The 13,150-nt window shown below is 33.9% G+C and overlaps 1 protein-coding gene across 3 annotated transcripts in view; it reads right to left on the bottom strand.

Annotated features, from left to right (window-relative positions):
* LOC117208630 (pikachurin-like) overlaps positions 1-13,150 on the bottom strand; it is a 264,459-nt gene that overhangs the window by 143,255 nt on the left and 108,054 nt on the right. For all 3 annotated transcript variants that reach the window (XM_033449890.1, XM_033449888.1, XM_033449891.1), the window contains exons 4-5: positions 5,373-5,617; positions 1,749-2,031 (exon numbers count right to left, since the gene is read on the bottom strand). In XM_033449890.1, coding sequence (XP_033305781.1) covers positions 1,749-2,031; positions 5,373-5,617 — 528 coding nt within the window. The remainder of the gene's footprint in view (positions 1-1,748; positions 2,032-5,372; positions 5,618-13,150) is intronic.

Genomic DNA, 13,150 nt, shown 5'->3' with positions numbered 1-13,150 from the left:
TTCGCGAAATTGAAGCAATTTTGGTGAGCAATGGACAATTATGACGTTAACATAATTTTATCGAAGATTATCTTTAATTTTATATCTTTATTATAACAGCCCCTAGATATTAAACGAGGACCATATGCAGAAATTTCAATTTCCTAATTGCAACATGTCAGAACACATACTTATTGAGATATGTATAATTTTGTGTGCTAGACTAGATTGGCCACGTAGTAGTGACACACGTATGTGAATACGAGTGTGTGGAAGTATGTGTGTGCGCGGCGTCTCGAAAAACAGACGAATGTAACTGTTCCGTTGGCAGTGTGGTATGAAAGATGGTGAGACAAAGAGAGTGCTGAGACGCGTGCGAATGTATATCGATGAGGATCCTGGGAATCGCTTATTAAATAAATCTAAAACTATTTTAATATGAATTCTAAGTGTAACCTTAGCGTTCTTTTACTTTTATTTCGGCAATTAAGATCCGCAATTCTCAACAATACTATATTAGACAAATGGCAAATTATCTTTTGTTATTACTGTATTATTATTTCTAGATATGTAGATATTTCTATAGATATAATTATGATTAGATACATAGACGACAGATTATGTAATAATTATACGTAGAAATTATTATTTAGTTAATTCATTACTTAATCATATAGAAGAATATCCTTTAAAATGCTATGAAAATCTTTTAGTCAAATATAAAGTACTGACCAAATGTGCCTTTCATATGGCAAATATAATCCTTTCTTATCTAAAAATCGTTATAGACTGCCACGATTTTGTTACAATAGATTGGTCTACTTGCAGAAGTAAGAATGATTGATTTTTTCCGTCGTTTAAATTCTGTATAGTAGAATAGCACCGCATGCTACAGTATCCGTTCCAGTATTCTGAACTTCGAACCCCTTTTCAACCCTACCGAAAGGTCCAGTTGGATAATTAAATGTGCTCCCCTGTGAAATCCCCAGGCGATCGATTTCTCGAGTGTCACACGCTGATGAATTCTCGCTCAAGTCGAGCACTGGCTCTCGTCCAAGAGCCCTATGCACTCTCGATGTCAACGAACTTCTGCACGAGATACTTTCGACCCCGTATTCGATCATACGTATATAGTATCAAATAGTGAAAAGCACAAGGCAGAACGCGAACCATGCTTGTAAAAACAGTGGCGACGAAAGGTATCTGTACAAACCTTTATCTTTCAGTGAAACATTTTTTAATTAGGTTTTACATATTATTTCCATAATAACAAATTTTTGCAATTTTCGCAAAATTTGTAAAATTTTTGAAAGTACTACCAAATAATATCAAATTTATTACAGTTGGATTTAATTAACCAGTATGTACAGTAGCGGACAATGCAAAATTGAGATATAAATGGTAGGAAGAATAGCATAATTTTACAAAACAGAATAATATTTGACAAGAGCGGCGAATAAATGTAATATATATTTCGAAATAAATAAATCAGCAACATGATGAAAGGTAGCTGATACAGCAGTTGCTAATACATGCATATACACAAACAAGTTCTTTCAAATAGCAACTGTGCAATTTTAAACTTTGCTAAACTTGAACTCCTTAAACTCGAGCAACTTTAGACTTTCTTTTTCCTATTGTACTATACGTACAATACTAAATGCAATAATATACGTAGATGTATATAATATACGTAGAGATACAAATATTTTTTGTAGCCGCCATATATTAGACGTACGCTTGTATTCAAATTGAAAAATATCACTCACCGAGTTGACATCGATCTCCACCTCTGCCAAGGGGGCATTGACACCGTTGCCTGAACGATCCTTGCTTCCGTCTCGGTGCCACGTCGTTTCCTTCGAGATCCATGGCCATCGAGGCATCGTCGTCTACGTCGTCTGCGTCATCGTCGTCGATTAGGTCGACGTCGTCCCCGTGGTTCTGCTCGATATAGCAGTTTCCGGCTGGGCCACAATCTAGTGAACATGCTGGTTCCGTGCTCACTATACTCTCCATCGTGGATGGTAGCTTCTGTTCCAAATTCGGACCCTGAATAGACAATGAATTGTTCCTCGATAAATTAACATGCATCTATATTTGATTTAGATTTGTAAGAAATTATTTTATTCATTTTCTTTTCTCGGGTGGAATAGCTTTGCGAGACATTGATGAAATATCGGTATTTTTATCGATTAACCTAAATGGAAGCGGAGAGAAAGATAATAGCTTTTGCTTTTAATGTAGATTTCCATTAGACTAAGTAAAAAAAAGAATTGTCTGGTATTATCCTATTTATATTTGAAAAAAAGTACAGAAAGGAGTCGTTTTCTAAATGTTAACTTTACAGCAATGTAGGAAAGAAGGTGATTTTTCTATGATTTCCAATGTAACTTTGGAAATACATATGTAGAGAAGTGGCTTGTTTTCCTCGTTTCAGTAATAGATTTGAAGGAAAATGGAGAATTATTAAAACGAGTGAATAAATAGATAAATTTTCGAAGTAAGTAATATGGTGATTTTATATAAATAAATAAGGGCAGAGATATAACGAAGAAAATTATCCTTCGCGTATTAATGTACACTATAGGATTGGAAAGAAGTAAAGGCAAACATAATCTTTTGGTGTTAACATAGCTTTGAATATAAGTAAAGGTTCTTCTTTGCTCGTTCTTTTGATGCTAACGTAGATTTGAAAGGAAGTGGAGGAAGAGAGTTGTTTCTTTAGTGTTAGCGTAGATTTGGAGGGAAACAGAAATGATTCGAGATGGCACAAACGAAACGGAGATGGTGCACGGAGAACCTGTTGCACGCGTCGCGACATTTTTAGCCGGAAGACCTGGTGAACGAGGCCGGAGGAAGTCTGGGTTGTGTGGAAACGAGCGGGGCTTTTTAAAACAGCCGTGTTTCCACTCTTCTTTCTCTGTTTTTCATAGGGAAATGAGATTAGGCGCGGATAAGAAGTGTAGTTTTCAGAGACTTTGAAATTTTATTGAGGATTAATTGAAATGAGGGAAGGAAAGCCTCATGAAACGCGTTTTAGCTCTCTCTACCTTTCGAAAAGTCGTGTTATATTTTAACTTCCTATTTCTCTTTGAATTTCCCTATCCATAATTAATGTATTATGATTAACATTGCTATCGACTGTTTGCGATGCACAGAAAAGTAAAGCTTATGGAATGTCTTACTCTGCTTTAACGATGTATTATCTAGCTTAAAATAAATAAAACTTCCAAATGGCAATCGCGGACGATAAATAATTAATAAGTTCATAACTTCATTCAAATACACCTTTTTTTCGTTTTTGACGTTTCAGGTGCCGAAATTGAAAATAATTCATCGGGCGTTCCAATTTCGCGAGCGAGGAAACCAAATCTGTCGATTCGACTAACCATACGTAACTGATATGTTTGGCGTAATGTCAATATTCCAGTAGAGAAGTTTTCCTGGTATATAACTTTATATCTGTTTGGAACCCGAGTATATTCGTCTTATTAAGCTTCTATTAACTATACAAAATAATGGAATGTAAGAACACTGTCCTCAAATTCATCAAACATCTGATGTGAACAAGTCTGCATATATACAATGGTTATAGAAAGCATTCATACACGTCCTTATTTTCCAACGAAGCATTTTTCTATCTCGTTCTACGTTTGATTTTGAGAGTATTAGACTTTTGTAGTCATACGAAAGTATAGTAATACATAATACCGTAGGATCTTTACTACAATTAGTTTGTTAACAATTAATGGATTAAACAGATATTGGTTAAACAGAAAACGATAGTTATTTAACATGAACTAATCACAATAACGTATTATAATTAAAACAACTAGATAGTTAATTTGCTACTTTCGTCACCACGGATCCAACGCTCTCTCGACTACGCTAGCAATACTCCCGCGACAACGCAATTCGCACTCTCTGACTTCTCAACTCACACTGACTGGTTAATTCGTCTTTGTCCCTTATCAACCCCTTGTCTTTTGTCTTAGCCCCACCACGCACATGTTCTTAGATATTTCTTAGACCTTTCGTCCACGATACTACAATACGAAATTCAATATATCTGAATGTAATTAATTACCATGCAAATGCTACAATAAATAATATAAATACTGTAATTAATATATATAAATTATGTAAATATAATAATAAATGATGTATCAATGCTTGTTACGGCCAGTGTATATCGAATATTACAATCAAAATTTCCATGACGAGTAACAACCAGTGGATAGGGTTTTTAGTAACCCAAAGGTTCAAGTGGATCGCAGAAAAACCAACGAGAATGGATACATACGGATTCATTTCGCTATTATAGAGCTGAACTCCGGACTGCAGCTATATATGTACATCCAGCGAATAGCTGCACCAATTTTCCAATTACCCTGATTACTTTTGAACCGCGCGATATTCTACGTTTACGTTTTAGAGTTAATAATAAAATAATAAAGATAGAAAGAAAAAAATAAAAAAATACGAAAAAAGAGGGAAACACGCGGAATGAATACGACGAACCGACGAGGAATGATAATAAACAACGAATCGCAAAATTGCGTTCGAACGCTTCCGGACAAATCCCGCTCGGATAACTGCGCATCGACGGTTGTTAGATCGATCATTCAGAGTTACAAGGAACGAGATCGCAGCAGAATAAAAAAAAAATAAAAACAAAAAAAGAGGATAAAACAGGATTTGTCATTTCGAGGCGGAAACAATTTTTTCTATCTCGAGACTTATGATTCGTAACGCAAAATTCAAAAAATAGAAATTTTATTCGCAAAACTCTATTTGTATAGGGATGTTTGAAAAGTTTGTAGTGAGGGGGAAATATTCGAAGATATTACATGTTTATAAAATAGTCTTTCTTTCTTCCTGTAAAACGATACACTTTCTATTGATCAATGCCACAGATTTTTTCTTTAATCGCTACGTTTGATGTAAAACTTAAAGCAGCAATTCTTAGGAAGTTTTATGCAAAAATGCGTAATAAACGTACGGAATATAATAAAATACATCGACTGATCAAAAATACCACTTGGAATAACACATTTGGAATAACACAATATTTTTAAAAATATATAAAACATGGTTAAATACCATACTGAACTTTTGTGAATATTCTGTGATAGTTAACTGATGAAATCAGGTAGTAAAGCAGATTCTAATTCGATAATGTTAATCTGGCCGCAGATAACGTTTTGAATCGGATAAGGGATGTTTTTATTAACTTAACAAATAATATAATATCAATATTATCACTTATTAATTAATCGATTTATATCAATCAGTTTGTTGCATAAGCTAATTTATGAATTTCCGAAACAATTTCAAGCTTCATTGTGTTGTATCGTATTATACGCCTCTGAGAAAAGTTTATCGCTAACCTGAGACGTGGCTCGTAGCTCGACTCGATCGAGAGCAGCGCCAGTTTCCTCGCTGATTTTCGTGGAATTTGTAGTTGAATTTTCTGGCGGCGGGTCCAGGTGTATCGTGAATGATGCGCCACGCATGTAAAGGATATCCTCGACAGCATCTTCATCGTCGTCTGTGTCCTTGGTTAATTCGTCGTTCTCGACGTCTTCGACTAATTCACCCAGTTCGCCTGTCGACGGAGACGTCGAATTCAACTCTGGAACGAAATAAATTTCTAAAGAAGACTGTTCTGTTAAACGTAATTTTCTATAGGAAACAATTAATACAATACGTTATGCACTGAATGATTTAAGACTGAAAAATTGAAAGATCTCTTAAAATTTCCACCTCGCTATTGCTAACTTCAACTTACGAGGGCCAGATTGAAAAGTTTCCAGAATGACAATGACAATAACAAATATTCCTTTCAAATAGTTGAATTAAATGTCTATAACAATTTCTTTTATATACATCGTAAACAATTGTAAAATAATTCCTTACTCTGTCAATCTTTCTTTGGATCTGTGGCGCATTCAGCAGTCTATAAAGGTCAAGAATCTCAACGAACGAGAAACTAAATCGTTAGTAAGGCTGAAGAGAAAGAAGAAAAAACTCGCAAGATATTTTGAGACTTGGTCTTTCTCAGGCAAAGAAGCAAATATTTCATTACTTCAATGGTAAATTAACTGTTGTTGATATTAAAGGTTGATTTATACTCTTCTTGATTCGTAAACAACCCTCAACAAACCAATTCGTTCGTAACTTCGACGCTGCGTCGGTGCAAAATGCAAAGTGGCGAACTTCCGGCTTCGACAGCTCACAAGTTCGCGAGCCGACTTCGAATCGCTGTAAACGTTGAATCTTAGCATGTTTGGATGATCAAGTTTTCGTTAATTGCCACGAAACGAGTTAGGAAAACTCGCGTAAAACAGGATCCGATTCTCATCGAGATACTCATTATAGAAATATAAAAATTTTAACGAATTGGCGACGAAATAAAGTTTCTTCGACGTGGGATGATTAACGTTAATATTCTGCCTTTAATATATACAAACTATTTATTAGCACAGATTATTATAATATTATTATATTATATTATATTATATATTATATTGTATTATATTGTATTGTATTGTATTGTATTGTATTATATTGTATTGTATTATATTATATTGTATTATATTGTATTGTATTATATTGTATTGTATTATATTATATTGTATTATATTATATTGTATTATATTATATTGTATTGTATTATATTATATTATATTATATATTATATTGTATTATATTGTATTGTATTGTATTATATTATATTGTATTATATTGTATTGTATTATATTATATTGTATTATATTATATTATATTATATTATATTATATTGTATTGTATTATATTGTATTGTATTATATTGTATTGTATTATATTGTATTGTATTATATTGTATTATATTATATTATATTATATTATATTATATTATATTATATTATATTATATTATATTATATTATATTATATTATATTATATTATATTATATTATATTATATTATATTATATATTATATTATATTATATTATATTATATTATATTATATTATATTATATTATATTATATTATATTATATTATATTATATTATATTATATTATATTATATTATATTATATTATATTATATTATATTATATTATTTTTATTATATTATATTATATTATATTATATTATATTATATTATATTATATTATATTATATTATATTATATTATATTATATTATATTATATTATATTATATTATATTGTATTGTATTGTATTGTATTGTATTGTATTGTATTGTATTGTATTGTATCATATTGTATTATTACCATTATCAGAATGATGTATTTTAAAATAAGAAAAATCATGGAATATTTGAAAAACATTGAATTTCTGCAAAAATAGCGGATCGATCATTTGTTGAATCTATTATCATCTCAGATGTACCTATTATTTTATCGAAGGAATGACTACTAGATAATTCGTGTATTCATCTTTCGAATTTTTACAACATTCATTCATTTGCACGCACAATTGGAACGATAAATGAATAACAAATGATACAAAATTAGTTGAAAGATTCAAGGGAAAATCATTTTCGGAAGCCAACGAAAGCTAATCTAATTAAAAATATCTGGAAAGTTCCTCGCCCTCGAAATTATCAGGGGACATGTTAATTCGATATTCAATCAGCCCCTTGTCTCGAAGCAATGATTAAACCGTAGCTTAAATTCAGAATGTCCTCGGCCGGCCGTCCTCGAGAACAGGAATTAAAACGACGAGTCGCCATCTTCACCGCAAAATTATTTCACTGAAACCAAACGTTGCAACCGACGACACAGGGCTTATTAAATTTTCAGTGGTCGGATTAACGTCGTGTCTTCCCCTGTTCCGTTCCTTCGGACAAGATCGTATAGCCGTCTATATTGTGCATGATAAATCGAAGGAAAACCAGCTGCCTTGTTTGAAGAGCAAGGAAATGGTTCAAGGACTATCCTGGCCACCGTTTTCAGTGGCCTCGAAGCAGCGGCAATTAAGCACTAATTGCTACAATCGTCCTGCTTCAACATCTCGAAAAGAAGCAATCTAAGGGCCACTCTCGACTGCGTCGAAATCGCGGACTATCGTCGATTGGCTCGCGATCGAACCGAGTCGAGTGGTTTGATATAGTATAGTAGAATAGGATAGGAAAGGAATCTAGAGAATTGAAGAAACAGTACATTAATTTCAACTGTATCTTGAAACAATTGAAACTTTCTCTTGGTTGTACATACAAATTCACGATAGATTTTAAGAGGATCGTATTAGTGGCGCGAGTTATTAGAAAATAAGAAAATCTAATCTGATATTTGTCTTGACATTGCCTACAGTACTTGACAGAAAGAATCGTATCGAGCTATTTTAAAGAAGCAAAATGTAAAAGTGTGGTTTAAAACAAAAGAAAATGGTATGGACTATTTATTAAAAAGTAAGGAAAATTAATCCGATTTTGCTGATGAATTTCTCTCGACGTTATCTGCGATATCGTATAGGAAGAATTGTATGGTGCTATTTTAACAAAACAAGAATGACTCTGATTTTTTATTAAATAAGAATTTGTTGACAATTTTTCGTCAGAACAGATTTTTGTCGGGTTATTGAAAGTGTATGAACATCATGTAAATTGTTCTCAATTGCGGTGATATGTTAGTGTTTTTCTTTTTTGGACGGAGTTTAAATTTTCTTTCTTTCTGTTTCAAAAAGAAACTATTCAAGAATTTTCATTTTGCCGCATCAGTATTCAGTTGATAATTATAATTTCATTGAATATATATTCGTGAAAATATTAAAATACTCTCGACTATGATATTATGAATAATAAAAAGCAGATATCGATCCGAAACTAAATCTAGATTCGACCCACTTCTTTCAACACTTAAAAAAGATAGGTTGTGTATTGATTAACCTGAAACGATTTTTAGGTTTTGGATTTTTATATTAGATAGCAAGATACACCAGTATATTTGAAGTTCCAGATAAATAACCCAAATGAATAATGTAAAAGTAGTATTATAAAATAGAACCTATGAAAATACAAATGTCAATGTGTTTCTAAAAAACTTCTCGTCGTTTCCATGTCTAAAGTCAATCCTGTATTTTGTGACACCGTGTTTAGATTCCTCATACTTCAAAGTTCCAAACGAAATAATAATTTCAGAGTTTTCAATAAGTTCTGAATAAATTCTTTCGTTTATTTTGGTTTTCGTAGGTGTTCCAATATTTATGAGAGCGATTATACGAAAGAGTCATAAAAGTAAAAATAAAAATTCCAAGTATATCTAGAAGCCAATTTCCTCTGCCTGAGATCTCTCAAAACCATAAATCCAGACTTGTAACATTCCATCCGTATGCCGCAGGAATTTTTAAAACGTGCAGTACTTAATCTTTCAATCAGAGGCACTGACCTCTTTTCCTTTTCCTTTTCCTTTTCCGTGAGCCGTAGAATTTTAGTGATTAATATATGTGTGCGACGAGTCGAGAACAGTTGAAAATCACTGATCCAGTCCTTGGAAATTGCAACTTGAATTACATTCCCGTCCATACGTTATCTGACACTTGCCTTTGGACAAAATAATTGCTAAAACGTATACGCGTATCTTTCGCAATATGTAATTTCAACGTTTAAAGTAAATGCTAATTGATACTTTATTAATCCACGTAGATAATACTTTATAACATAATATAGGTTATTTTATAGTATAAAGTCTTGCGTATTGCAATTCCACTCGATATAATAAAACCCCACAAATCCAAAACTTATATGAGCTTTTTGGGCAACAAATAATTCGTATGTATTCGAGTTCGTATAATAGGAGTGCACTGATTCGTGATTGATTTAGTAGTTCACGTTTAAAAGATCGGTTTCAACACGGAAGAATTCATTTAATCGGATGCTTGAATAAATAGAATTTATATAAATGGAGTTTTACTTATAGACGAACGAAATCAATCTAGAAAGTCGTATTCACATTCTAAAAAACCATTTTGTTTAAAAAATAAATAAGTGTCGGTTGATTTATTAATCCCGGGCGGAAGCGTACCTACTAATGCAATTTCAAGATCCACGTCCACAAGTGCTTCACGATTAGTTTACCAATTCAAAACAGCCAAATACCAATGGCAAACCGTTCCCATCAAACGACTGAAACCATCTCGAATTCGATCTTGATTCGCTCCATAGCGTGGATGAAATGAATTCCAGGGTGCATTCGCAGCCAGCTAGAAAATGACGGACCGTGATTTCTCGATATTTAATGAAAGCCACGGTTTTAATTTCAATAAATAAAGCGAAAATCACGGGCGGAGCAGCGGCGTAGTGCCCGTTGAATTAATGAGAACGCATCGACACGTTAATTAAAACAAATTGTCATTTTTCAATTTGCAACGGCCGCGTTTATTCCGATAGGAACGAATTTATTTGTTCTATTATTGTCTCTCGGTTTGCTCGATGACCATTTGACGAATAAAAAGGAGAAAGAAGGATAAAAGGACTAAAAAGAGAAAATCATCAAAAAAGAAAATCAAAGATACGTCGACGAATCGAGTGTGAAACTTTTATCGTCGCGTGCTTTTAATCTATTTGCTGGTGAACGAGAATCGATTTCACCAGTGCGTTCGATGACTGCACGTGTACTACCCTTTATTGCTGTAATGAAGGGTTCTTCGTAATAATTTCGCGCTCGTAACTTTGCATTGTATAATTGGCACCAGTGAATTATTTTTTTACGATCATTAGACTATGGATGTTTGCGCAAGTACATGCTTTAATGAGTACAATTAAAGAAACAGAAGAATCTAAGCAGAGGTTTGTTTCATCCTGTAAATATTATAACTTATACTATACTTTGGATATCTTATATAATTTTTAGTAGCGCGTGCATTCTGCGCATTTTTGTATCTCTAAATCTCTTATAAAAGCATAAACATTCAACGACAAAGATTCAAATTTTATATCTTAAATATCATCATATGGAAGAAAATTTAAACGCAACATAAAATTTGTGAATATTATATTCACTATTTGAACTTCAGAACGTTCGCGGGGAGACGTGATCTCGAAGAAGCGCGCCGCCAACAGAAGCCGTAAATTTTCGTTACGATTTGACTAATCGACGCCACGAATCGTTCGATTCCTTATTTCTTCGGGATAATAAGGGTGGTTGATTGAATATAACGCTGCTATTAACAGGTTATTATATATTTGAATGATCCAACAACTTCAATGTAATACAAGATTGCGTATGTGTAGTGACAACTACGAACGAGTACGACCTGAGACTCCTTTCGTGTTGACGATGGTGATGATGTATCTTCTGTCGAATGACTGTCTTCGACTTATAGATTCTGAGTTCTGACTCCTGCTGTTCCTTGCACTGTCCTCTGACTCGAGTTGATAGACTCACTGATGAGCTTTAACTGTTACTTGAATGTTACTGTGGAACAAGTCTTAGAGCGCAAGTAGAAGAAGTTGAATTGACCCTCCTGATGTCGTAGAAGAAGTGAAGTTCGTTCTTATGTGATTACAGAGGAAAGCTTTGAACGAAGAAGGTGGATTCGTTGCTCACACTTTTCATCAGGAAAGTGAGGGTAACTATCCGCGATGCCGATTGGTTATGACCAACGTTAGGAATGAAGATAGAAGAAGAAGGCTCCTACCAACGTGGCTCATGGGCGACATTGTTTATGGGAAAAATCAGCTTTTCCGTTAGACAATTATTCGTTTTTCCCATTAGGTGACTACCTGTTTCTCCGTAATTTATAAGAACGTGCAATAGACCTAAGGACTGTTTTAAGTACCAGCTATAAACCGAAAATACTTGCAGGATTAAAGGTTCCTGCAAGCTAATAAGATTCGGTTTATGGTGGGGCCTTAGGTTTATTCAGGGTCTGTCTAATGGTGCTTGAGCCTTGACGGTCAGACAATGAAGGACGTCGCACGTAACACTATTCGCTTTTTCAACTTATTCAGTGCTGTAGATTATTGATATCATCAGGTCTGTATTCATAAATGTGCACGCGCAATAATACACTTATACAATCGTGCATACTTGCAATGAATGTCAGAACGATGAGTATCTCTTTAAATATTCCCCTTTTGGATCAATTTTACGTCGTGGAACCGGCTGGAAAAATTTTAACGAAGCGCGCGATGAAATTAATTGCTCGAAAGTTCGTCTCGTGTAAGGGGTAAGACTAACAAGCGTCTCATTTCAATCTGCTCGTCCTATTTACGCGAACGTTCGATTCTGAATTCGTTCGATTTTCTTACAAAGAAACGAACGAAGATTTCAGTGAATGACGCGAATGATCTGGACGGAATTAACACGTTCACTACAGATCCGATTTTCATCTCCTACGATGCTATATGCTAATAAAAAAAAACAAAAAGTCATTGCACAATACCTGTCGTTATATCGTAAAACTTTAAATACGCGTTTAGTATGTACCAATTATTATGAAATACTATTTCCGAATTTCGGGATTCTTAATTTACGCGCCACATTTATGATACTGTATATGAACTATAACTCGTAGATATGTATGTCGGGTTCACATTATGATTACGGTCAGGGGCGTGTAACGAATCTTCATTTGGTTTAGATATTGTTGTTATACGATAGAGAAAATATTTACTAGTACAAATATGATTATTAGTACAAGTGTGGATACTGCAGAATTGACAAGTAACCGCGGTGATTAGACACTAATGACAATGGTCTTAGGGTCGAAAACGAATCCACGGTCAACGGGATAACAAATGTACTTTCCTCCAAAGTCTAAGTTGAACTCGATTTACTTGTCTACGATGCAAGTATTACTAAACTAGGTCTTTGTTAAAACGTAAAATATTCACCGAGCGTAAAGACGCTATGTAACTCGCTAATGAGACCTCACGAGAGAATGACTTTCCGTCGCGATGATGCTGTAGAGGAAAACTATGATGGGGTGTGTCTAAGGACACGAGATCATCGGATTCGTAGAGAGATGCCTTCGTTCGGAAAGTGAGGGAAATTGACGTTGTTGTTAATTGGTCAACTTCCAAGTTGGTGGTTAGAGAAGGATGCTAGCCGCCCTTGAGGGAGAAAGTTGCTAGCTGGAAGCGTCGTTCGTGAGAAAAATAGATTTCCCCTATTTTTTCCCGTAGTTGGGACAAAGACTGTTTGTCTGTTTGAAGGAC

Source organism: Bombus bifarius, unplaced genomic scaffold (genome assembly GCF_011952205.1).
Source record: "Bombus bifarius isolate JDL3187 unplaced genomic scaffold, Bbif_JDL3187 scf7180000008148, whole genome shotgun sequence".
NCBI lineage: Eukaryota > Metazoa > Arthropoda > Insecta > Hymenoptera > Apidae > Bombus > Bombus bifarius.
This window is presented reverse-complemented; position numbering and strand designations above follow the sequence as displayed.